The 27,173-nt window shown below is 40.7% G+C and overlaps 2 protein-coding genes across 3 annotated transcripts in view; one reads left to right on the top strand and one right to left on the bottom strand.

Annotated features, from left to right (window-relative positions):
- The window catches only part of LOC121638644 (protein TANC1-like), a 36,058-nt gene extending 23,625 nt beyond the window's left edge, over positions 1 to 12,433 (top strand). The window contains exons 13-29 of the mRNA XM_041983541.1: positions 1,069 to 1,377; positions 3,485 to 3,685; positions 3,802 to 3,905; positions 3,990 to 4,098; positions 4,810 to 4,932; positions 5,020 to 5,256; positions 5,538 to 5,750; positions 5,923 to 6,004; positions 7,370 to 7,503; positions 7,592 to 7,715; positions 7,807 to 7,982; positions 8,460 to 8,592; positions 8,852 to 8,881; positions 8,966 to 9,057; positions 9,148 to 9,294; positions 10,294 to 10,394; positions 10,540 to 12,433. Coding sequence (XP_041839475.1) covers positions 1,069 to 1,377; positions 3,485 to 3,685; positions 3,802 to 3,905; positions 3,990 to 4,098; positions 4,810 to 4,932; positions 5,020 to 5,256; positions 5,538 to 5,750; positions 5,923 to 6,004; positions 7,370 to 7,503; positions 7,592 to 7,715; positions 7,807 to 7,982; positions 8,460 to 8,592; positions 8,852 to 8,881; positions 8,966 to 9,057; positions 9,148 to 9,294; positions 10,294 to 10,394; positions 10,540 to 11,899 — 3,675 coding nt within the window. The 3' untranslated portion in view covers positions 11,900 to 12,433. The remainder of the gene's footprint in view (positions 1 to 1,068; positions 1,378 to 3,484; positions 3,686 to 3,801; positions 3,906 to 3,989; positions 4,099 to 4,809; positions 4,933 to 5,019; positions 5,257 to 5,537; positions 5,751 to 5,922; positions 6,005 to 7,369; positions 7,504 to 7,591; positions 7,716 to 7,806; positions 7,983 to 8,459; positions 8,593 to 8,851; positions 8,882 to 8,965; positions 9,058 to 9,147; positions 9,295 to 10,293; positions 10,395 to 10,539) is intronic.
- A 92-nt stretch (positions 12,434 to 12,525) lies between these two features.
- On the bottom strand, positions 12,526 to 26,665 carry wdsub1 (WD repeat, sterile alpha motif and U-box domain containing 1). 2 transcript variants are annotated; one of them, XM_041983552.1, is made up of 13 exons: positions 26,610 to 26,665; positions 25,675 to 26,086; positions 24,133 to 24,320; positions 23,069 to 23,155; positions 19,521 to 19,614; positions 18,857 to 18,890; positions 18,712 to 18,752; positions 17,578 to 17,684; positions 17,432 to 17,449; positions 17,172 to 17,198; positions 16,584 to 16,763; positions 15,148 to 15,282; positions 12,526 to 15,050 (listed from the first exon to the last, which is right to left on the bottom strand). In XM_041983552.1, the coding sequence occupies exons 2-13, from the start codon at positions 26,070 to 26,072 to the stop codon at positions 14,899 to 14,901; spliced, it is 1,461 nt and encodes a 486-aa protein (XP_041839486.1). In that variant the 5' UTR covers positions 26,073 to 26,086; positions 26,610 to 26,665; the 3' UTR covers positions 12,526 to 14,898. The 2 variants fall into 2 exon arrangements, with proteins under 2 accessions (XP_041839486.1, XP_041839495.1); XM_041983561.1 differs by lacking the exon at positions 17,172 to 17,198.
- Between the last annotated feature and the right edge of the window lie 508 nt (positions 26,666 to 27,173).

The following is a 27,173-nucleotide window of genomic DNA, read 5'->3' as shown; positions in this document are numbered from 1 at the left end:
TTCTTTTTTTAAATACACTCTTGTGTGTTCAAGTTTTTGTTGACCACTCAGAAACGTAGAGAGTTGGGTGCACTAACCACTTTAATGTCAAATCCTGGGCAAATATTGCAGCCCAACTAGCACTACAATTTAAGCAGAGTGAGAAAATAAGACATTTTTCAAATTGCCAACATTATTCATGCTTTTTAGTTAGTTTCTAATTCATACTGAATGTTCTGATTTTGTGCTTTTACTGCCACAGTATAAAGGCTGAGTGGCATTTGGCACAGTTGCTCACTCTAGTCTGATGTATTTTCTCAATCTGGTTGGTAATCCCACCAAACAGCAGACGCATCTGTCCAGTGCCAAAGCCAAGCTTCCAAATGCTGCATGGATTAGACCCTGAATGGTTGGTAATACTACCGGGAGTCTGCTGGAAGTCTGGAGCTTGACAGCCCGCCAACTGGTTATATAATTGGATTAGTGTTTGGAAGTACACAAAACACATTTAGGGTCATTTTCCTGTGATACATCAGATGCCAGTAAGAATTTAATCTAAAAATTTATAGATTAGTATTATCCCTGCCTTGCAGTTTCTCTTCTTTCTGATTAGATCATCATATTTGCATTACTCTTTAACCAACGTCATCACAGGGCGTGACTGCTCTCTTGTAATAGGTGGATGTTTCCCAGTGTAGCGTGCTGAAAGGGTTTAGTGAAGTGCTGTCTGTGACGACAAGTCAGACGCTTGTCACTGAACCGAAATGTCAGTCTTTGTTAATGAAGAGCTGAGGTTACATGGACTGAGTTATATATTTTTTTTATCATCATAGCTAGTTATGGCCAGTGTTGCGCAGTTGAGAATGGCAACAGAAGAGCTGCAATATGAATCTGAGAGATGCCTGTGAGCAATGTTGGAGCTTGAGTCATTGTCACACTATTTACTGTACTGTGCATGAGTCAGAGGCAACAGCATCTGAGGAATTGGTCCTGATTTTGGTGCTTTTAATTTGTGCCTAGCTAATGCATCAAAGACATGAAACCTACCGTACTTTTGTGCTGTGAATTAAATGGCTTCCTTTCCTGCAGGAAATCACCACCCTTCTTCCTTTCGCTGGCATTTCTCTGGACATCCTGCCAGACAGCAGTGATTTGGGAGCTGACCTGAGTGATTACATTCATCACAGGGTTAGCAGCAGCAGCCAGGTTGCAGCTAATGTCACCACACCAACAGGCTCTGCTCCTGATCCTCTGCTCCTCAGCAAGTTCAGCAGCCACCTGTCAACACGGAGCCACGGCTCTATCCTCTACCTTCAGCTGACTCTGGATCTGTTCCATAAAGGTCATCTAGCACTAAAAGGAGGAAACTATTTGGTTGTACCTGTCTCACTGTCAGAGGTGAGACATCTGTATTTGTATCTCAGAAACACTTGTGGAGTTGCCTGGGGTACCGGTACATAAAATATCACACTATATATCAATATCTAATGAGATACAGTCGTGTAGAAAGGAAATGCACAACTTCTTTCAATTCAAAGGTTTTATCTGGACATAATTTAAATCATCTAGTTCTTACCAGGCCTTAAAATTAGGAAAAAAAACTAAACATCACATATTCAGCTGTGTCATTATTTATTCAACAAAAACTAAACCTAAAATCAGAAGACACATTAGAAAAAAAAATTCACCACAATTTGCTCGTCTGGAGATCTTTTAACACATCTAGTGTTAAGATAATGCCAAGAAAGATATTAGCAATGATCCTAGAGAAGCAACTGTTGCTGCCCATCCGTCTGGGGAGGGTGACAAGGCCATTCCCAAACAATCTGGAGTCCACCATTCCACACTGAAAAGAAATATTGACAAGCTGAAAACATTCAAGGCAGCTGCCAGTCTTCCCACGAGTGGACATCCCAGTAAATTCACTCCAAGTTCAGACTGTGCAATACTCAGGAAAACAGCTAAATAAATAAATAAATAAAAACACACCTTTACTTTCTCAGTTACCATGTGAAATGTTAAAGCTCATGACAGTACAAGTAGGGTAGAAAAATTATCATTTGGGCTTATTTTGCAGCCACATAACCTGGCATGTCAACACCTCAAGTATTCAAATCAAACGTGTAATTACCTTTCCAACATTTAAAGCTTGGCTGATATTGGCTCATACAACAGGAAAATGATCCCAGCAGTACAAAAGATTTGTTGAAAAATAAAACAATCAAGGTTTTACAGTAACATTAGGCTGACTGAAATGCTCTGTTGGGACCGTAAGAAGTCAAATAAAATTCCTCCACAGTTCTGTGATAAACTTCTAACATTGTAAGGAAATCGATTGCTTCGTTATTGCTGCTAAAGGCAGTTTTTACAAGCCATTTACGGTAATTAAGGTGTCTATTTAAATTGTCACACACTGCCTCTGTATTTAGTGTTTGTTCTTTTTTAAATTAATAAAAACAAAGCTTATCATATGTTGTTGCTCATCTAACTTTAAGACCTGCTATGAAAAAGCAGTTCCGTTATATTTTGAAATGTGAACCCTTAAACCCTTAAAAAGAAAATGTACTTGGTTACAACTCTATTGAGCCTTTAGAGAAGGATACAACCCACAGATGTGGAGTGATTTCTGTTTAATTGATATAAAAGCTACCATTTTAAATCCCTAAAAGCTAAAAGGGTTAAATACGCCTTATGTGTATTTATTTATTTTTTACCTGCCCTTCTCATACTCATCTGGACATGCTGACAGTCTAATACTTAACACTTGTGAGTCACCATTTTGAGCTGCATGTCATGAAATGACCCCAGGCTGAAGTGATCAGCCTTCATAAAATACACACACACTAGGTTCTCAGGCAACAAGCTATTCTCCAGGCATGTTTGATTGTTTAATATTCAAAAACAGAGTAAAATTTGTACTCACAGCCGATTCATGTCAATAAAAGATCAAAATGATAAAATCAAAAACTTATACCAAGAGCCAGAAATAGTTTCCGGTTACTTCGGGAAATGACAGGAGCACTTTAACATTACATAATCATCAGTGTTAGGAAATTAGGCCAACAGAGAACCAGGTGTTGTTACACACAAAAGAAATATATTAATTTTAATGATTGCATAATAAATGTGGAAAAGCATGCATTAAAGTCCTCTAAAAAGATGTTAGTCAATAATTGTTCAATGCAAAAATGTATGCAGCAGGAAAAGGTGTATTCTTGAGTAAATTTGGACCCATAATGAAGTATCTGATATGCTTACAGAAGATATGTACACTGCATTCACTTCATCCTTGCTTTTGAAGTTGCTCCAACTGAGACTTAAATTGTATGTGTTCATCGGGATATTGGTTGCAAGCCTCTAGCTTAAACCATCCAAATTCTGAAGCATGAATGCAATAACAAGCTGACTTAGTGGACTGATATTTTAAGATAATTCATTTTTAAATGTTTTTTAACCTGCATGTTTTAACACTTAAAACCAATGAAGCCTTCATGCTTTCTGTTAGGTGTACCTGCTGATGTGTCGTGTGAACTTTCCGGATAAGGACGTCTTTGACCGGGTACTTCCAGTGCTAAATGTGGCACTGGCGTCTCTGCACCCACTGACTGATGAACAAATGTTCAGGGCACTGAATGCAGGCAGTGTGAAGGGGGAGCTGGAGTGGAAGGACTTCCAGCAGAGATTAGACAGTCTGGCTGGATTCATGGTAATACTCCTAATGTAACTTCACGGAAGGATCCGTAATGATTCAGGCTTTTGTTTGGATTGAATATTAAGTTTTTTTTTAATGCAAGACATTTTCAAATTTTATTATGTGTGCAGGTTAGACGCAGGGATAGCACAAGGATGCTGTGTCATCCCTCCTTCAGGGAGTGGCTGGTTTGGAGAGCTGATGGAGAAAGCTCTGACTTTCTCTGTGACCCAAGGTGAGGCTAAAAGTCAAAGGCTCTCCAACAGATAATAACATCTGTAAGGAATATTTAAAAAAATTGATTTCTATCCATCTGTAGGAGTGGCCATGCTCTGCTTGCATTCATGTTCTCGAGACAGGAGGGAAAGCTGAACCGCCAGCAGACAATGGAACTAGGACACCACATCCTCAAGGCTCACATTTTCAAGGTAACAGGTTTCCATTGCTTTTTTTTATTTACAATAATAAGATGTGGATTAAATAAAAGCTAACTGATCAAGGTAATTGCGACTTGCACGGTGAAGATTAAGATGGCGAGACACACCAGCTGTTTATGTCGTGATCTGGCCAACAGACTTGTATGTGTGACTGACATCATCTCAGATATATCGTATTACAGATGTTCCCATATATCAAAGTTGTTCCTGAAAAAGTACCCTCTCCATTTTTCTCTCCTGTGGTTTCCCACCCCAGTTGTTATTTTTTCTTTCTTGCTCTTCCAGTTTTTCTTTCCCCCGTTATGACAACAACCTCTACTGAACAGAGGCCAAACTGTACCTTACACTGTCACCTTCTAGCAACCTAGTTTATTTACTTTACAACAGTTAGTGGAGATATCTTATTCACTTTCCCTTTTCACATTCTTACAAAAGGTCACTTAAGATTAGCTTCCTTAGTGAACTGAAGCCTAACTTATATCATGTATCTATATCTGTATATATCTACACTTACAGTGGAAACACACTAAGACACAGAAGTAAAAGTAAATAAAAACCCACAGTTAATAAGTTACTGCTGGTATACTCTAGCTCACACACTATACAGACCACTTTACTCATGGGACACAATTCAAACTGCACTGCAGATCTGAACAATTGTTATCTTCTCTGTCTGTCTGTTTCGCTCTCACACGCTTACAGGGTCTGAGTAAGAAGACTGGTGTGTCCTCCAGCGTTCTCCAGGCCATGTGGGTAAACTGCAGCACAGACAGTCTGTCCGCTGCACTGGCCTCCCTGAGGAATCTGTATACACCTAACATCAAGGTGACATACAGAAGAGTTCATTAAGAAACACAAATTTTTTTATGAATATAAAAAATGATAATAAAATCATTTTTTTTCATTCTGTAGGTAAGTCGGCTGTTGATGCTTGGTGGTGCGAATGTGAACTGGTGCACAGAGGTGATAGGGCGCGCTCCCATCCTGGCTGTCCATGCCCACCTGGGGCACTCAGAGATGGTAGCTCTGCTGCTTGAAATGGGCGCTCCTATAGATGGGACCACTGAAAGTGGCATGACCCCCCTCTGTCTAGCTGCTGCAGCGGGACACACTGACATCGTCAGCCTGCTCTGCAAGAAAGGAGCTAAGGTCAGTGTCATTTCTCTGCAGAACACAGGAGTGGCAGCTGTAGGTTTGGAGAGTGTAACCATCATAATCACCACAGCTAAATCAGATTTCTATCTGTGACAGAACACTTCATCTCTCAGTGCTTTTTACACCAGTGATATCCTGAAGCGCTCTGGTTTTAAATTCACCACAGCTTCAGATCTATTCTGGGAGACAGATGACACAAATGATCTAGGCCAGTGTATTACAGGCACCAGCTAGAATCGGGGTTGTAAGTCCTTCTGTGTCCCCCTCTGTGTCAGGTGGGCCATGCTGATAAGAGTGGCCAGTGTGCGCTGGTCCATGCTGGGCTGAAGGGCCATGCAGAAATAGTCAACATCTTGCTGGGCCAAGACTGGGGAGCCGACATTCCCTCAGACATCCCTCAGCAGCATCAAAGCAATGAAACTGTGACTGGGAAAACACAGGCAGCTCAGCAGGCGGTCACTGCTGCAGCCAGTGTGGGACACACACAGGTATGAAACTTATCAAAAAAACTTCTAGCACTGCTGAAATTCATCTTTATGTAGAGCATGACACCCGTCCTTGGATGATGCAGAGAATTTCTTAGATGCTTTTTGTTATTTTGGTTTGTTTTCTGCACAGTAAGCTTTCAATAGAGGGCTGTAAAATTGTGTTTTCCTGCAGGTGGTGAAAAGCCTGCTGGACTTGAAAGATGAACAGCTGGCAGTGCAGATGGACACTCACGACTCACTCTGGGGAGAAACGGGTGCATTTCTTCTATCAGTCTCACAAATTTATCTTTCTCACCTCTTTCTGTCCATCAGTGTGCTTCTAGAGTCATGCTCAAGGGCTTTAGGGTTGCATGTCAGCCTTATTCTTGCTCTGTGCAGTGAATACATAATGAAAACCTGCCTGCACACAGATACACAATGAGCTTTCACCTTTCACCATTAACTAGTTTTAACTGGTATTCATATTGTAGGATGCTCTGGTTGATTGCAAATGCTCTTTTTGTCTCAAAAATGGAGCATCCCATTTACCACACAGAATATCATTTTGCTCACATTTGTAGCATCTAAAAGGCAGCTGTTATTCAATTGTAATACTTTTACCTCCATCACAGATGTGATGTTGCAGCTTGCAGAATTCTGTTAGGTCCATTTCCTGAGAGCATGTTGGATGAAGCCTGTATCTCTGCCTACAGCACCATTACTGTGTAATTCTATTACACAGTCCCCTGCAGTCCTGAGACAGACAAAAAATGAAAGCATGAAATATCCTCTTAAAGAGTCACCTTGTTATGTCCACTGGTCTGGTTTTGTTTTATATTTATGTGAAGTATTCACATCATTGGATTAAAGTCTATTAGTGAGGATAACATGGTCAGTAAAGTATACGTATTAAAGTCTTAATACTGAACCAAGCAGTTCAAACTCCTTTGAATAACAGTTACCCAAGACAGTAGTTCATACAGTGTATCAGAGTTTTTAAAATTCTCTTTAATGAGAATATTTGTATTTGTGTATTTAAAACAGCATCTTCAGTAACCCTGCAGCTGTTGTGTGCAGCTGCACAAATTCAGTCAAAGCTAAGAGACTGTTTTAGTTTGTTTTTCTTTGTCTTAAAGGACAGTAACTCCTCTTTAATAATGTATTATACCATTGATTTGTCCACTGAAGCATGAGGACACATGAAACATTAAGTCATTTATTCTGAGGTTAAAAGTATCAATACTCTGTTTTCATCTCCAGTTGCCCAATTAGCTGTAGGATTTGCAAACTAAAGAAATGACCACCGTTTGTAAAATTACTGTGGCTGATCAAAGAGGGTATGAGTTGTCGGGTGCACAGAGATTTGCTTTTGTAATACTGCAAGCTGTTTCTTTTGCTGGCTTTGTTGTTGAGGTGGAGGAAGAAAAAGGAGACAGTGAAGGTGTCTTTGAGCAATTTCAATCTTGTCAGAAAACTACATCTGAGTGATTACAGAAAATATTAGATATGATAGGAAAGCTACACCAGCCTCATTTTTCTTTCCATTTCTCACTGCTGCTTCTACTCCTCCCCTTCTAAATGTCTCAATTACATATTCTTCTCTGCCTCGTCGTCTCATCACTATGCCGACCCTCTGTCAGTGCTGAGCGCGGCAGCTGGGAGAGGGAGGTTGGAGATGTGTGCGTTCCTCCTGGAACGGGGGGCAGGGCTGGAGATACCAAACCGCAGGGGAATGGTCTCACTGCTTAGTGCCACCAAACATGGACACACACAGGTGAGGACTGCTATCGCTGGCAGTTTTACAGTTTTTGTTTTGCTTTATTGTTTAATTTTTCTTTTGGATAATTTGCAACGTTTACCAGGTTGCAGAGCTACTCCTTAAACAAGGTGCAGATATCAATGTGAGTGACAAACAGTGTCGTACAGCACTGATGCTAGCTGCCTCTGAGGGCCACACCAACACTGTTGAGCTCCTGCTGTCAAAGGGTGAGAGTAGCCACCTTCCCACAGTGATATCAAAGTTTTATTGCTGAACGTTTAATAATGAAAGAACAACTTTTGCAATGTGTCCCCCTAGGTGCCTCTCTGTCCTCTGCTGATCAGGAGGGGCTGACTGCACTTAGCTGGGCCTGCATGAAGGGTCAGAAAAGCGTGGTGCAGCTTCTGGTGGAGGCAGGAGCAGACTTGAACCAACCAGACAAACAGGGGCGGACTCCGCTTGACCTCGCTGCCCTTAATGGGGATGCAGATATGGTGGGTTTCATGCTGTGTAGATGATAATAGTAAAAGTATTTATTGAAACCGTTTCTTTCTGTCTTTTTTTATATTTACTTGAAAATATTATTAATTTGTAGCTTGGAGGAGGTTTATGGCACATTAAAAAGATTCTGTTGTCAATCAGTTTCAAAACATAACTATTAAATCACATGATTGTCATTTTTAGTTAATTTAGGCAAATGATAGAAATCATAATTAAATCATTTGCAGCAATCAAATATCATGCAGAGTCAGAAAGCCTCAATTCATGACTCATTTACTTTGGAGATCAGCAGGAGAATAATCAAAATTATCTGATAATTAATAATTTTCCCAAATCAGCGAAATTAAGTGGCTTGTTGATAATGTCTGCAATGTGGCACAGCATACACTACATAATCAGCCAAATGATAGAGATATCACACAGATATGTCATTGCTAAGGTCTGACATTTGAATATAAATATGTCGTTAGGTGCATAGCCTAGTGGAGCATGGAGCGGTGCTGGAGAGAGCAGACAACAACGGTACCAGAGGTTCAGAACGAGTAGCTGGATGCCAGAACCCGGCCCTGGTGGCTTCACTGCTTAAGAAAGGATCCAAGATGGGTATAAACACCACGCCCACCATAACAGACCTTCAGTGAATCCTTCATCTAAATTATTTGATGTTAAGCTATGTAGTTAAACAGCAAAACACTACTTTAAATGTGTTTATAATTGTACCTTGTATTGCCAAATCAATAGATCTGTTCATATTTGTCTGTTTTTCTGCAGTACAGCTCACTGCTAGATTTCATCCTGAAATTTTACTTGCACTCCTCTCTTTTTTTTCACACCGCTTTTTCAATCCTCCATCAACCAAAAGGCTACAGAGCGGCTCCACACGATCGATCAGGTATGTGATTTATGTAAGATACAAAGTAAAAGCGACAAAGCAAGACAGATAATATAAAGATAAGTGTTCGTATTGCTCCATCAGGTCATGCTACGTGGGCAATGGCCTCCTCCAAACCTGACATTCTCCTCATCCTGCTGCAGAAGCTAATGGAGGAAGGGAACATTCTTTATAAGGTATGATATTGGGAATTGTTCCAGCAGTATGTTGCGAGAAACCTTGGATTAATGGTTAAAACTAAGCTGGCTATCTTGTGTGTTTCTCAGAAGGGGCGTATGAAGGAGGCAGGTCAGCGGTACCAGTATGCCCTGAGGAAGCTTCCTCGAGAGGGGCAAGGAGATGAGCTGAAAGGACTAAAAGAACTCAGAGTCTCCCTTTATCTAAACCTTTCCCGCTGCCGCAGGAAAACCAATGTAAGGCTTGCAGCTGTATCAAACCACTCATGCAGTATTTAACATCGGCAGGTTTATTAGATGGCAAGGGAATGGTAGGAGGGTTGGCCAGGCGAGGTATGCTTCCTTAAGATATATTATTTATCTCCATCAACATAAAAAGATAACCTCAGCACCAGAGTTGCTCACTATAGAAATATCACTGCTTTTCAGATCTAATATGATGTCTCATGGTACAGTAAACATAATGTACATGTAAAACCTGGGAGCAGGTGGTGACATGATCGAAAAAAGTGTGTGTTAGTGCAGAGACAGATGTGTGTGGCCTACAGCCAGGTTTGAAACCCACCCTGGTGTTGACAGACGTCCTAACAGACTGTGTAAAAATGCCATCCTTAGGGTCACTGCAGCCGATGAATAATGGAGCAAATAATGTGATGTGATAAGGTCGCTCTCTCTGGCCGAGCAGAGTGCACTCTCTTTCTTTGCGTCTCTACATGGGGTTATTTACAGTGCGCGTGCAAGAAAGCTAGTTAAACCCACATATTATAACAGAATGAAGGCAGTAAGGGCCAGCAGAGAGTGCACATGATACCATCATTAAACATTCAGCAGCAATGTTCACAATCTCACATTCAAGACTATCATTTTGACCTCCCTCTCAAAGACAGAATCCATGTGTTGGTGTCATTAAATATTCACCTGAGAGTGATGAGGAGAGCAGTTAAAATCCTGCAGACAAACAAGCAACTTTCCATCTGTTTTTCTTCCCGTCTTTTTGTTCCTAGTCAATAAAAATGATCGTAGCATGAGTTCTGTTCCATTGCACAAGCTTAAATCTTTCCATGCATTTAATGAAGCAGCAAGCAAACACCATTTTTATTGGAAAAGTTTTGAATTATAACTGCAAAACAAACACTCCAGCTTTCTTAGTTGTAGGTTGTGTGCTGCAGACTAAGATTTAAACAGAGGTATGAATTATCCACTTCACTTAATGTGCTTTTCTATCTGAAAATGCAGGATTTTGGTATAGCAGAGGAGTTTGCAACAAAAGCCTTGGAACTCAAACCCAGGTCTTATGAAGCCTTTTATGCCAGAGCACGAGCCAAGAGGAGTAGCAGGTATAACATATTTAATTAAGTGTATTATTATTTGAAAGCAGAACAATTCATGAGATTTAGAAATGCACTGGGATGCTCGGTCTCTGTGGTTCTGTAAAGTAAGTATTTTTAAAGTTCCATTGTTCATCTTCTCTGTCCTCCCCAGGCAGTTTGCTGCAGCGCTGGCAGACCTCCACGAAGCAGCACGACTCTGCCCGTCCAACCGGGAGATCCGCCGCCTACTGGTACGAGTAGAGGAGGAATGCAAACATCATCAGAAGATATCCGGCAATAGCATGACACAGGGTTATAACAGGGACCCTCACACCCACCACCATCAACTCACAGAGGAGGAAACAGACGTTTATTCCCAGGGAAGTCTGGAGAGGCAAGTCCCAGCAGAGCAGGCTAATGCAGAAAGAGAGGAAGAAAAAGAGGAAGGTGATGAGGTGGGTCTGCATTGCGGGAAAAGTCCAGAGTTTTGGCCTCTAAATCCCTACGGGCCGAACAGGACTCTCCCTGGAGGTGTGGGCTTTGGTTTAGCAGATCAGTCACTATGTTTCCCTCCAGAAGAATATGTACAGAACCAGCTGTTTGTGGACATGCCCGAGTCTGTTCCTGTCATCAACAGACAGACCCAGAACCAGAGCATCAGGACTCATCACCACTGTCACTCCCTCCAATCAGGCGGCAGAGTCGGGATCAGGCCACTGTCCCTGTGTGGCCCCTCCAGTCCTCTGCCAGGCAGACACATCTCCACCTCCTTGAGGCCGGCACCAGTGGCGGGGATTGACATCGGACCTGGATCAGCCAGTGAACACTCTGGACTCAGCCCCACTGAGCATTATCACCCCATGTCCCCCAGCAGCTCATCGCCTCCAGGACCCCTCCAGATGTACCAGCCACGTTCCTCCAGTTTCTCAAGGGGCTCTGACAGACTATCTACCCACTCTGTGCCTCTGGATGGCCTGGCTCTCGCTCTGGGGCCCAGCATGGAGGTCAGAAGGGAGGGTGGTGGAGGAGGAACAGCAGGCTCAAGGGGCTCCAGCTCTAGTCAGGCCTCCAGCGGGAACCTGTCAGATGGAGGCAGGCAGCCGACACCAGATGCCCCATGTCCCATCAAGAGCAGCGGTAGCTTTAAGGCAAAACCTGAGCTGAAGCCGCGGCCCTTCATGGGGGTCATGGACAAAGCAGTGCGGGTCCAGGGGCAGCAGACCTCCGGTCTAAGCCGACAGGGGCAGGGAGGAGGAGGAGGGGCAGAGAGTTTCAGTATGTCGGTCATGGAGTTCCAAGGGCTGAACAATGAGTTCAAACGCGCCTCATTCCAGGAGCAGCTCTCTGGAAGCCAGCAGCAGGGCAGGGAGTTTGGTGAACGTTCCCACCAGCGAGACACCAGAGGCACTTCGTCGTCCCAGCTACGCTTCCCAGAAGGGAGGCACAGACAGACGAGCCTTACGAGAGACAACCCAGCTCTGCATATGGCTCCCATAAAACCCAAGCGCTCATTTATAGAGTCCAACGTCTGAATATAATTAATCCAAGCACAGATACAGGCGGTTTTTAACATGCTATGTTCCATTTAAGGTAGCAAGGGAGACTGGTCTGAGAGCAGCTCCCTTCCCTGAGCCTGTTTTGTAGATTTATGCTGCTGCACTGCATTTACAATCTAGAACCAGTGTTCAACTCAGGCTACTATGCTTTGCTTACATGTATACAGCTTAACTAGAGTATTCAAGAAAGCCAGTAATACCTTAAGTAGGGATTTTAAAAAATTACATAGTATAATGTCTCAGCTTTTAATTAATTATATGAAATATAGAAGTCAGAGAAAGCTTTGTGCACGAATATACAAAACCTTATGCTATTAGGTGCAGGATATGACCATTTCTATTGTCAAGTGTCTTTTAAAAACATTTATATTTGTACTGTGTACACTATATTTGCAGATTATATTTCCTTGTAAGTGATATTCTGTCAGCATTACAGGCTTCAAAAGAAGTAACTTTGTGTACTTGAGATCCTCTTTCTGGGTACATTTGATTTAAAAAAAAAGGCTCTGTACATTACATTGTTGGAAACCTATTATCTAACATTGACTTGATTGCTTAAGTATTCACAGTATGTTATTTATTTTTGCATAACAAAGAACAGATTAAGTGTTTATGGTTTTATTTGAATGCAAAGAGAGTGTTTACAGAGTGTACAGTAGGATAGAAAAAAAGACCTTAAGAGATTCTTACATTGCAGTATGTCCATAGTTGTTATATAACCTTTCAGAGTCATACTATGGTATCCAGAATGTTACCACATTATTATTGTGGTATAATAAAAATATTAATGAAGGACTACATCTTCTACATCTACTTCTTTCATTTGTATAATTCAGAAATGTTAAGCTCTGGGCTACATATGGAAGGATGAAAGCTTCTGTTCTTTCACAAAAAAACAAAACATATCTAAATCTTTAATGATGCCATTATAATAAACTTCTCATATAAAACTGAGAACATTGCCATATCTGAATTTTGTATATCTTTATAAATTTATTATGTTGCTCATACTGAGAAGTAAAACCCAAACTCCTGTGGCCAAGCATTATCCGTGTCTGTGTCTGGGGGTTAGGCTTACCCACACAAAGTCAAAAGTCTAGTTGATCGTAGAAGTTTTTTTTAGGATGAAAATTCAAAAAGATTCATTTAACTAAGGACTCAATAATGAGCACATGTATTAACTAAGTATTTAATATGAGAAGCTTACTGGATGGAAATCGAAACCAAATTTTGGAGATATACCAATGGAAATGTTATAGTATTTACTTACATGAGCCCATCCATCCCTTTTTTCTAATTAACAGGCATCATCAACACAAAATGTCTGTAAAGCTTTAGGTGATTCATGTTCTGTCACACCAGCTTCAGTAGACTTCAGCTTCAGATCTACAAGAACTTGAACTCTGGTGCAGAAATTAAACACTATTTTTCCTTCTTTTGGTGTTTTGATGATAATAATAATGACGGAGAAGAGCTGTGTAACACGGTTATCCAAAACCTCCCTTAGATGTTCATCTGAGTCAGGATCTAGTGGCTGTGAAAGTCACAGTTTATGATTCATATCATTTTTATTCTCATCAACCACTCAGTGACTACTCATGCTTAATGGATGGGAGAATTGTCATCGTTCAAGAGATTGCTCCCATCAGCATAAATCTTATCATGAGGTGATCAATTGAAACAAGTGAACTGATTTGCAGTTTATCCTTCAAAAGTGGACAAAATGAGCCAAAGAAAATCAAGCGATATGACCCAGTATCCAATATGCCGATGTGTACCAAGTTATTTGGCCCATTTTCTGATATAATGGATCTATATACTGTCTATCTGAACTACAAAGCAGCAATAGTTGAATCATTATACTCATTGAATCTGAAGAGGAAATAATAGCATATTATTCATGTACATGTCATTTCTGTATTGTTTACCCGAGAGAATTTACAGACATCTAGCATTACTTTTAACAATGTGTTTTCTGTCTGGTACTTGTAATAAACTCCACAAGAAGTAAAAATGCCAGGAGGTGAAATTTACCTCTGACTTCTTATCTTGATATAAACTGGTTTTCATGACCAAGCAAGCACTAAAGCAAAGAATTGTGTAAGTTACGAAACAGAAAAATTTCAGTTCAATAGGTAGCAACAATTGTTTCTCTAAGATCATTGCTGATTTCTTCCCTTATTGGCATTGTGTCAACACACATCTGAATGCTCCAGAGCAGCAAACTGACAAAAAATCTTCTTTTATAGAGGTGCTCCAACTAGCTGATGATCAGTTAATCAAGTGCATTTAATCAGCAGCACCTGGATGCTACTTAAAGGATGTACTTACACTACACAAAGAACGTTACAGATGTTCAACTTTAGGGTGGAATTTGTTATGTTATGCAATGTGATATATTTACGTGTGCATTCAAAGGCTTGGAGACAGTCAAACCAAGTTGACCCGCAAAGTTTATAATCCATTGTGGGTGTACTCTGGCATCATACAAAAATATGAATATTTCTTTCTTTTTTTTTTTTAAGAGTAGTGCAGGTTTTCGCATACTGCTTCTGCATTTTGGCTTAATTTTTGTTTAATAATAACTCTGTAACATGTCCCGTGCTTTTGTTAATCTGAGGTTAGATTAATGTCACTTAAAGACCCGGTAATGAACAGGTCATTTTCAACATTAAATCTTAGAAATGAAAGAGGGGAAAACTTTCTTTCTCATGACTGCAAGTTCAGTTCTTTAAGTGGCCAAAACTTGAACGTTTCACCACTTGTCTACGTTGTGCTGGCAACCAACAACCGGTGCTGATTGAATATTTAGATTTAGGGTTGCAATTTTGTTTTTCTCCACATCATGTCAAATGCAACATAATCAGACACATTGGAAGCTATTTGAGTGCTGCAGGACTGATATTAGCGCTTTATCCTGTTTCTGTCTACTTTATGAATGTAGTTGATGGAGCATGGCGGAGGCCTCTTGGATGCTAGTGGCTTGTTTTCCATCGACCAATAGCCATCTTCAGAGTGTGATTAGGTGTGAGCAGGATCGTCAGTAAAGGAAGGTTAGTCATGGGGCTGGAGCGGTTCTTGGTGTTTATCCAACTCTCAATTGCCTCTTTTTCATACGAGTAGCCATCTGTGGGGGCAGGCACGCAGTATAAAAGAAAGAAAGAACAGCAGGCATGTTGTAATAATTGGTAATAAAGAGTAGAAAAGGTCTGATCTTCACGTACCAGCAGCAATAACTGGCTCCCTCATCAGCTCTCTGGTGATTGGACACAAGAACTCATCAGGAATGCCCAAACACACTGAATCACTCTTCAGCTCCAGCACCTTCCTCAGGAGTTTACTGCGCAAGCCGACAGACTCTAAACACAATACAAACACCAGCAAGAGGATGAGAAAATGCGCCAGAGAGAGAGAGAGAAAAAAAAGAAAAACAGGACTTTGTCTGCTCTTATAACAAAGAAAAAGATGAACCGACTCTTTGCTGACATGTGGAATATTATCAGTAAGACCGTTTGGAGCATTTGTCATTCCTGCATTTAGCACTTTTCACTCTTGGATGGCAAATGTGAGCGTGGGTGAGAGTGAACATGGTGGAAGCAGACCATGTCTCTGGACTGTCTGTCCAATTCAAAGCTAAACACTAAGCAGCACTGGAATGCATTTTTGGTTTGAATACAGAAGAAAACTGAAGAAATTAAAAATGTATGAGCTCATAAATTATGGAGTTAACAACAGCTGAATACAAAACACTTTTTATACTCAAAGACAAACTTTCTGGTGCATTCTGTTTATTATACTGCCTCTTGAGAAGCAAAGCGCACTTATTGATTTTACTCCCACCTTTAAAAGATATGAATGTTTCTCTGTCTTGTCATGGCGGCAGATAAAACAGGATGACACTCAGCACTGTTTTCTAAGTTAGCTATAAGAAGGTGGGATTCATGCTGTGTTACTAAAAACAGAACAATGTGAACACAAGCTGTCAGGGCACTGATGCTGTGTAAACTGAGCGGTGATTGACAGTGACTGTGGGATGGAAATGACGACATGGCAACACAATACACATTTGCTGAGAACTGCGTGACGGAGGCTGTCTTTACTAGTAGACTGACATCAACAACATAACACTCCTACTTTATCCTTGTGGCATCATTTCATAAAGAAAAGAAAATCTGAAATAAACTTGGAGCACTACAAACAAACAAAATAATAATGAATAATAAAAATGAGAGAGATCAATGATATTTGGTGTAAATCCACTTTAGAGCTTATGTGAAATTCTGCTTTAAGTTGCATAACTCATGAAGTGCTCCAGATTAAAGTCAAAACAGCCAAATCCCAAAAGCTGAGTGCTTTTACAGTGAGCCTAATATTATGTAATCTTCCTGAGTAACCCCCCCCCCAACATAAAACAACATTCAATCCTTTATCTGCATTTTAATCTGATATGCTGCCTTTTATCCATATAAATAGATAAAAAGAAAAAAATCTTAAACCACACACATCCACATTCATTCTCAACAAGAATATATCACCAATTAGACGGAGTTTATGTTCTTATATTTCAGACAGAAGAAAAAAAAAGCCACAATGAAAGAGGGATGGCGTGAAAAAGTGGCAGCTCTCTTGCTGAGCAGTGTGTGATATTTGTCTTCCTCACCTATGTGCAGCTCTGACGCCAGTGTTTCCTTGGTGAGACAGAGCATCTCAGTCCCATCTATGTTGTTGGCCTTGAATTTGTCCACCAATCCCCCAAGGCCCTCCTCCACCAGCCACTCTGACACATCCTCCTCCGACCAATCAGCGACCAGCAGCTTCGAGCGGCCTGCTGAGGCTCTCCCTGAGAGGGCAAGTCGAGGCAAGAGGGTCAATCGTTGACAGCTGTGGCACCGTTTGAAAAATGAACAAATATTTTTCATGCAAGCCCATCCTGGGATGCTACTGAGTATTGATTAGGAGGCTGCGGTTAGCACACCATGTACAGCGATATGGAGGTTTCATTGATGTTTTCATTGACATGGCATGCTTGCACTTTTGCAGACAGAAATGATTTGATTACTTTATTTGTTAGCTTATTATATTTTCTAAATAAACTATCCATCTAAATGCAAATTTAATGCCAGAGTAAACCTCAATCTGGCATCAGGTAAAAACCTTTCTGGTATGACAGCTGTTTTAGATTTGTGCCAATTTCATTTAGTTTTTCCTTTAATATCTACTCCAGGTCACTTTTTAATCTTCTTCCCACCTTCAGTGGATGTCTGTGCAGACTCTTCTGTAACATAAAAAAATAAAATAAAATAACTGTAATTGACAGAAACTTAATGCAATCTTAAAGCAAGTTTGAGACTGGAAAGTAAAGAAGGAATAGAGCAAATTTGCACACAGAGCAGTGTCCTTCAACGCATGATGAAGCTAATTTAACGTATGAAATAGGACAGGATGTTGCAGACAATAAAAAAAACAACTAAAAATTTAACAATATTTTAGATAATAAAAAATACTAACCAGGTAAAGTCTTTCCACCTTTCCATCCAACACAGTGTGCAGTGATTAAGGAAAAATATAAGGAGATGACAAAACATATAATTAATATTCAAACTAGAAATTTGGCTCTTTCATCCAAGATTTTTATGTGTGTGCTTTCCCCCAACCATGTCCACTGCATCCATCCTCCATCCTCCAGATTTTTACGGTCTTATCCATAGATCCTGTAGCAATCAATGGCGATGTTGGAGAGAAGGAACATGCTGTCACATACCTGCAGCAGGAAAAAATACCCTAATTTGTGCCTTTGTTAGCAACAGTTTTCTTCACATACTTACAAAAAGGAAACAGGCAGACAAAAAAAATAGAAATCAATCTTCTGAGTACTGTTGATCAAAGGCTGGAGGCCTTGGTTTCTTTTGAGCATCAATGAGGGTCCTGCTTTAAGATATAAGACTGAATTTCACCTCCCATGGTGTTAAAAAGGGAGCTCAGCTTGAAAAAACACCAAAATGTGTAGCATGTTCTCCATTTATGGGGCCAATTCAGTGGTGCTTTGCCACATCACAATTTGTATTAAAAAGATCTAAATCAGGATTAGCACCAATTTTGTAACTGACTTGAGAAAGTTGAGGCAAAGTTAATGAGGACAATCTCTTAAACTTAAGCTGGAATGCTGAGAAATGTTTATCCACAAAAGCTCACACTAACCTAAAGTCGACACACTAGCTAGCTTTAAGTCATAGTAGTTTCCTGGAAGCATTTTGTCAAATGCGTTCTTCTTTTTCTGGAGTTTATCCTGCTTTCACTTCAGTCGGTGATTTTCTCAAAGTACTTCTATTTGCCCGACTGAAAGGACCTTGATGCCTTTCAAACACATGTGGTTGGTAACTGGGGGAACTTTTGTGGCATCAAAGACCAGTAAAATTAATCTGAAACATTACTGAGTGGATCTTATTTAGAAACAGGTTCTGAAAAATGTTGGTCTGCAAAAGATTTTCTCACAAAAAAAATAATAAAAAAATAAAAATGATCATTAAAGACTGAACTCCTTGAACTTCAATGTTTGCATGGGAAAAAGGCTATGTTGAAAACACACTGGTGATTCAAATGTTATTTCCTGTTGTGTGTCAAATTTAAAATATGTAATCAGTTCAATAAATTATATCATTAAATATTTCAACATTAACGTTTTACAACTGATAAATTCAGAAAAAAATGACTGTTTTCCTTTGTGACTTCCTATATATACTAAATAAAAACATCCATTAAATAAAACACAAATATAAATAAATATCTACCTCTCATGCTGCTTCAGAGTGTAAAGCAAAACTGCATTATTCTGGAATAAAAAAAGGTGAAGCATTGGAAAAACATGAGCAGCATATAGGTGAAGTTAGAGGTAAAAACTAAAAATGCTCAGTATAGAAATAAAGAGACACTCACTGCATCGTAGATTATGACAGTTTTGTCCACAGAGCTGAAGAAAAACAAAATGATTTTGACTATATTAACAATGTTTATGGTAGAATAGAAAAGATGGAACCACTGGAGGGAGATGTGGGATAAGACAATCTATGTCTCCCTCCAGTGGTTGCAGTGAAGTTCTCCACCATCATTTCTGGGCAGAGGGTGGCCTACTTACCTCATGAGGCAAACAATCTATATTTCACATCAATCTATTGATCCCAAGTAGATCAAGACATGACGACTGACCTATTTAAGATCAAGAGAATGGTTGAAAATGTAGATTTATCTGGTAACTCCAAATTCTCTTACAGGAATCAGGATTCTTAGATATCTAAACTTTTAAACATGTCACTAAAAGAAACACAAAGATGGTGTTGAATGTTTTCATAAACTCAACACTTGCTCCTTCAAAACTCCACTTTACCCACCAACAGACAAAAAATAAATAAATAAATAAACATTAACGATGATTTTTTAAAAAGGATTTTATCTTTACTTGGATTTTAGGGGTATTTTATGCAAATTTCAGCTCTGTTTAACATAATTTTCATGGTTGCCTGGAAAGCGGGAAATCAATCTGCAAGCCTAAGATTTGCCTTGAAAATGGAACAAAAACACTTTCTTAAAACCATCATCTTACCCAGACACAAGCAACTGGCCATCTGAGGAGTATGCACAGCAGAGGACTGGGGCCGACTGGTCGGTTAATGTGTGCAGCAGCTGCATTTTACAGGCTGCAAGGGAGAGCAACAATTGCAGTTATATGAAAAGGGTTGAAAGATTTTTGCTGAGTGATGTCAAGCTGATGAGAAAAATAAAGCCACAGCAGGTTGGACTTTTCTGGGATAAAGATTTGGACTGTGCAGTGTGATTTCACAAAAAAAGAAATACAGAGTGGAGGGAAAATGTTAAATTGCCCAAAAACCTAAAAACAGGAGAACGAACACATTAAAATGATTCATTTGGCAGCGGCAGTGATTTGTCTTTAATAAATTGGTGTTAATTTATTACAAATTAGGTTTTTGCCTGTGAAAAAACTGCACTCGTTATTATTTAGCTGACTAAACTAATTTGTTCTGAAACACAGGAAAAGTGAGCATAGATAAGCCAGGTTCACTATCTGCCATATAGTAAGCATATAGGCCATGAATAAAAAATAAATTAAACAATGTGAAATATGACGGCATCCCTTACTGTCGGTGTCCACCAACGAAGGAGTCCTATCGGGCCTTTTTGGCCTGTGGGACTCCAGAGGCAGCTGATGGGTATCGGCGGGCTAAGCGGAGCGCGGCTTCGGCGGTCGCTAAGGCAAAAGCTCGGGCGTGGGAGGAGTTTGGAGAGGCCATGGAGAATGACTTCCGGACGGCTTCGAGGAGATTCTGGTCCACCATCCGGCGGCTCAGGAGGGGAAAGCAGTGCTCCGTCAACACTGTGTACAGTGGGGATGGGGGGCTGCTGACCTCGACTCGAGACGTTGTGAGGCGGTGGAGGGAATACTTCGAAGACCTCCTCAATCCCACCAACACGTCTTCTGATGAGGAAGCAGAGTCTGGGGTAGCTGGTGCTGGCTCGCCTATCTCTGGGGCTTAGGTCGCTGAGGTGGTTAAAAATCTCCTTGGTGGCAAGGCGGATGGATGAGGTCCGCCCAGAGTTCCTTAAGGCTCTGGATTCCGTAGGGCTGTCTTGGTTGACACGCCTCTGCGGCATCGCGTGGACATCGGGGGCAGTCCCCCTGGACTGTCAGACTGGGGTGGTGGTACCCCTCTTCAAAAAGGGGGACCGGAGGGTGTGCTCCAACTACAGGGGGATCACACTCCTCAGCCTCCCCGGTAAGGTCTATTCAGGGGTGCTGCAGAGGAGGGTCCGTCGGATAGTCGAACCTCGAATTGAGGAGGAGCAGTGTGGTTTTCGTCCCGGTCGTGGAACAGTGGACCAGCTCTACACCCTCTTTGGGGTCCTCGAGGGGGCATGGGAGTTTGCCCAACCAATCTACATGTGTTTTGTGGATCTGGAGAAGGCATTTGACCGTGTTCCCCGGGGACTCCTGTGGGGGGTACTCCGGGAGTATGGAGTGCCGGACTCGCTTGTAAGAGCTGTCCGGTCCCTGTACGACCAGTGTCAGAGCTTGGTCCGCATTGCCGGCAATAAATCAGAATCGTTTCCAGTGCGGGTTGGACTCCGCCAAGGCTGTCCTTTGTCACCGATTTTGTTCATAACTTTTATGGATAGAATTTCTAGGCGCAGCCGAGGTGTCGAGGGGATCCGGTTCGGTGGCCTCAGGATTGGGTCTCTGCTCTTTGCAGATGACGTGGTTCTGTTGGCTTCATCGGGACGTGATCTTCAGCTCGCACTGGAGCGATTCGCAGCCGAGTGTGAAGCGGCTGGGATGAGAATCAGCACCTCCAAATCCGAGACCATGGTCCTCAGCCGGAAAAGGGTGGAGTGCTCTCTCCGGGTCTGCGATGGGGTCCTGCCCCAAGTGGAGGAGTTTACATATCTCGGGGTCTTGTTCACGAGTGAGGGAAGGATGGAGCGAGAGATCGACAGGCGGATCGGTGCGGCGTCCGCAGTGATGCGGGCTCTGCATCGGTCTGTCGTGGTGAAGAGAGAGCTGAGCCGAAAGGCAAAGCTCTCGATTTACCGGTCGATCTACGTTCCTACCCTCACCTATGGTCATGAGCTGTGGGTAATGACCGAAAGAACGAGATCTCGAATACAAGCGGCCGAAATGAGTTTCCTCCGCAGGGTGGCCGGGCTCTCCCTTAGAGATAGGGTGAGAAGCTCGGTGATCCGGGAGGGGCTCAGAGTAGAGCCGCTTCTCCTCCACATCGAGAGGAGCCAGATGAGGTGGCTCGGGCATCTGGTTAGGATGCCTCCTGGACGCCTCCCTGGTGAGGTGTTCCGGGCACGTCCCACCGGAAGGAGGCCCCGGGGCAGACCCAGGACACGCTGGACAGACTACATCTCTCGGCTGGCCTGGGAACGCCTCGGGATCCCTTCGGATGAGCTGGTGAATGTGGCCGGGGAGAGGGAAGTCTGGGTTTCCCTGCTTAGGCAGCTGCCCCCGCGACCCGACTCCGGATAAGCGGAAGAGAATGGATGGATGAATGTGAAATATGTTCAACTCAGCCAGGTATTTACCAAGAAAAATGAGTCAATATTACATATCCTTTAAAACTCACCTGTATGTTGAGTGGAAAATTAATCTAAAGCCATCCTTTCAGACTCTGGTTCGGCTTCCTTTTACAGTTTTAATCCAAACTTAAATTTTCCATTAACTATTGTTCAGACAGGCACATCAGCTTTAAGAATTTTGACTGATTTCTCAGCACAGGATGCCAGCAGATTTCCTCACATAAGATTTAAGTCAGGAATCTTGCATGGCCATCAGCTTTACTTCTCTTTATCTAGCCTTAAAAGAAAAAAAAAACATGTGCTTGGGGTTGCACAAAGTCCAATTTCTCTTGTGTTTCAGTTCACAGATGAAGGTCTTTCTAATTTGTTTGTAGTTAATGTAGTGTTTCTTTCTTCCAAACACAATACCTCTCATTCCAGATAAAAAATACAAAAACAGTGGTGATATTCACACACATATATATATATATATATATATATATATATATATATATAGTCAACACTGTGAGAGGCTCTTTAGAGGCTTTAAAGTTAGCATGATTCCTTTGATGCAGAGTATTACAAATGTTGCTGTTGAGGTGATTTTTGTTGGTCACCGCCTCCTGGAGAAAGTAACAATGATCAGGAATTTCCTCTGTGTCTACACAATCTGACTGTGGATATATAAAACTTTTGAGAAATGTTGTAGTATCAGTTCCCATCCTGATGAGTATCAACAACTCTGAGGTCCTTTGATGACTTCCATAGAAATGTTGTATTGTAAAGATCAGATTTTACAGGCACATATAGAAAGTATATATTTGTATCTGTCATCCAATAGATGGAAAACTCCTGACTTTAATTTAATCTCCAAATTAACAGCTAATCAAAGTGATTTAACACTTTTGCACTTGCAGACCTGCAATACTGGATCATTTTACTCAGCTAAACAAAAAACGTTTGTCATTTGTCTTACTGCATAAAATAAAATTCTAAAGATTTTACATGACTTAAGATACCAATTTATATGAGAGACAAATCTTCCACTATCTACTGTCACAACATGTTGTCTACCTCCAGCGCTGAACTTGTTAATGGCCCATATCTTTAGGAGACAATCTTGCCCACAAGATGCCATACGGAACTGCACAACATGACCACCTAAAAGAAAAAAGGAAGCAAAAAAATAAACTAAATTTCAAGGCAAATTGTTCATCATGAAACACCCTTAGTGCTGCCTGTATCACTGTAATATCAGCACCTCGTCTTCTGACACTTAAATAAGCAATGACAGGTGTGCTCTATATGTAGGTTACCGACATGCACACTTTATGTAAAACCTAACTGATAGACCAGTGGGCGAGAGGCTGATATGCAAAAGCATACAGCAGCACATACATTTTACTGGCTGCACTGTCTTCTATTGTTCATTCTTAGTTCACAGTATTTATAATTCACTTGTAAGCATATTTGTCTAAGAGTCCAAAATATTTAAGTTACAAGGTAAAGTTAAAAATGACTAATATCTTTGAATAATATTGTTATATTGCTCTGTTAATGCAACACAGCCACTGCTTTGTATAGTCTTTAGTTTGTTGTTTTCTGTTTTTTTTAATAGGGTCAGTGAATGCACCGTGTATATAGCGACCAAGCCACAGACAAATAACATTAAGCATGTTTTTAATCCGGAAGTTTTTCACTCCAAGTAAAAAAATAATCCACAGCTAGGCATCTGGAGCACCTGTTTTGGTAAATAAACAATGAATTCAGCTTTACTGGAAAGAAGGAAAAGATACTTTTGTTTTTTGAAGAAAAACTTGCTATTAATGTTGAAATGATTGCACTAGACCACCTTCCTAGAAGTGTGTCCAAACTTTTGCTCGGTAGTGTAAGTTGAATCCAGGTCATGATATTCAACCAAAGATGGGTCAAATTCACTGGACTGGGTTTAGCTTAGTTTCTTGGGCAAACTTCCCTATTAAATCTAATGGTTTATTGGGGAAGTGTGTCCACATTTTTGACCAGTAGTGTATATTGGGTAATTTAATTTAGAAAAAGTTATTTAAAAGTTATTTATGGTCTGAAAATCTGCATTGCCCAAGAAAATGGCTCATAATTTGCAGATCAATGGTTCTCACCACTGAGTATGCTGGGGGCAAATGTGCAGCAGGAGACTCCCAGGTCATGGGCGTTCTTCTCTGCATGGAGCTGATTCATGTTCAGGTCCCAGAGCCGCAGGTCTCCATAGGTGGAGCCAGTCATAAACATCTGACTGCAGGGGCTGAAGGAGCAAGCTACCATTGTTGTGTCACTCACTTCCCCGGTCCTTTATAAAACACACAAGCATCAGCAGCTGCATGAACAGTTTGTGCCTCATGATTGTTCAAGTAAACATAATGGAACTGAATGCTGAAAAGAACAGAGCAAATATGGTCACAACACTGCAAACAGTGGTGTAAGGAGAGTTCATCTCAGCTCATTTTATACACATAATAGAGTCATGTGGGCCTATCAATTTAATGGATCATATTCACTTAAAAATATTTTAAAATGACTTAAAACAGTAAGTAATTAAATTTTACTTAAGACAGTAAACATGCTAATAATCTATTAATTAAAACGTTAGAAAATAGTAAACATTTTTTGATATATATACATATATATATAATCAAATTTAAATTGGCTTAAGAAATTACACTTTTAAAAAAATTCTAAGGTTTTATCATCCAGATCTTAAAACAAAGTAAATGCAACTTCAGATTAACAATAAAGCACAACATATTACACTATTATTATGTATTTAAAAAATCTAAACCAAAATATAGAAGTATTGTGTGAAAAGTGAACTAAACCTCGTGATTCCTTAGCTTGTGCTTGAAGTAATCACTTTCTGTATGTCTGTCATCAGTCTCTAGCTCTTGTGAGGGTGAATTTGCTGGGATGTCCACTACGGGAAGTTAAGCAGCAGTCTCAAATGTTTTCCACTTTTGAACAATCTGTCTCAGTGTAGAATAAAAGGATTTATCTTTGGAAATGGCCTTGTGTCCCTTCGCAGACTGATGTACAGTAAAATTACTTTACTAAGATCAGATACAGACATCTTTCCTCCTTAAAAATCCCATGTTATAATTTTTTTCAGCAATTTCATATGGGTATAAGAGGTCCAACAACATTGTTTTCAAAGTGTATAACCCCAAATTCATCCTTGGTCCTTAATTTCAGCCATTCCAAATGTGGCTTTAGAGAGCTCTAATGAGAACAGGCTGTTTCTCCGTCTGAACCTTTAAATGTTCATGAGTGGTGCCTGTGCACGCCCCTCCCTGTGAGAAGATCCAGCTTTTGGTGGTGCCGATTTCAAAGGGTGGGATCAGCTACCCGGGGTGGAGGGTCAATGGCAGTATCCATTACCAGGAGCAGTGGTTATTTCTCTTTGTGAGATCACAAAGGTAAAGATCTCAGACTCACCCGTTTGAACACACATTCACTAAAAAGCGGAGCAAGCAAGTGAGAGAGGTGACAGAATGCTCTCATTTTTGGGCCTTAAACACAGGCTATGATGACACATATGACTGTTAGAAAACCTTCAGAAATATGGTACCTTTAATCACTGTAAAACATTATCAAAATCAGAAATTAAACAGGTTATTTCCGTTGTAGAGAAACATAATTCCTTACTTTACCTCAGCAGTTGCTTAGAAGAGAAATTCCAGAGAGCCAATGTGCCATCAGAGGCACCAGAAACCAGGTAGACAGAGTCAGGAGAGAGAGCACAGATCCTGACAGGGCTGCGACCAGGATGCTCAAGGATGGCCTCAATGTCCCCTGTGGCCATGGACCAGACCATGATGGTTGCATCGGTGGAGCATGAGGCGAGAAACTGACCACAGGCACTGAAGCAGCAGCAGTGGACACTGTACCCATGTCCTGACAGCGGGGAGAAGGGCAGCTCTGAGAAGTCATGACTGCTGTATACCCTAACAGTTTTATCCCCAGAGCATGTGGCTAAAAGTTTGGCTGAGAAGGCACACCAGTTGACATCGTCTTGATGATCTTGTAAAGTGCAAATGAGAGATGCCATTTGGAGAGCTCGTCCTGAGGGTAAATACAAAGTTTAGAGAATTAGCCCATTTATGTCAACACATTCCCCTGGTCATTAACTGTCAAGCTGCCTTGTTATTGAATTAATTGTCTGCATTACCTCATATTAAATTATATCCTAGATACTATATTATAATATTCAGCTTATCGCTTTTGATCCTGATAACTTCAGTTTATTGGCCATTACAGCTGACAATAAAGGCAACAAAACATAACAGTTTACTGTATCAAGCAATGTGCTCACAGAATTAGAATTAATGAGATCTTTTCAAGATCTGACAGGAACTGAAGCCTCATATCAAAAGCTCTGCACATCATCAGAGACAGTTACTCTTGCTGAGGAGGCTGGAGCTCACGGTGCATCAGATTCGAGAGATAACTATCTACCTGATGTCAAACATTACAAATCGATTACCAATGGAAACAAACTTCCGACCAAAGAGTCAAACAATTAAAACCTGGACAGTAAATCAAAATAAATCTGGTTAAAATATCAGCAAACAACAGAAAAGTTTACCTTCCGCTAGTTCCCGTAATGTTGTCAATTAATGTTTACTTCCTCATAGATCAGCTGACCGTGACGTTAGGGGGATTGCGTAATCCGTTGGTGACTGACGTAACATTTATGCTACATTGGAAATTGGACAATAAAATTTTATATTGTGTCATGTCGACCTCCGATAGACAAACCTGCCTTCACTAATAATAACCAAAACAAAAATGTGTAGTTCAAGTAACAGCAGAAACAGTCACATTAAAAAAGTAATGAAAAGTTTTGTTTTGTTTTTTTTTTAAAAAAGGAAAGAAAAGGAACAAAAATCAAAAGAAACGTTTACATTTACAAAAAATGCGGTGATGGAATGGCATAAATTGCAAGGGCAGATTCAAATTGTCTGATCTAACCAGTTTGTAAATACGAGTTTTCTTTGAGATTCTTTTCATAATTGGAGAGCTAAAGTTCAGATTTTTCAGTTGACATCGAACGCAGCATAAATTATTTGAGACTTGATGAGGTCTGAAACTACAACAATACTCCATCTAAATGTTTACCATTTACAGGACTATTTATAGCTCATTAATT

Source organism: Melanotaenia boesemani, chromosome 1 (genome assembly GCF_017639745.1).
Source record: "Melanotaenia boesemani isolate fMelBoe1 chromosome 1, fMelBoe1.pri, whole genome shotgun sequence".
NCBI classification, from domain to species: Eukaryota; Metazoa; Chordata; class Actinopteri; order Atheriniformes; family Melanotaeniidae; genus Melanotaenia; species Melanotaenia boesemani.
This window is presented reverse-complemented; position numbering and strand designations above follow the sequence as displayed.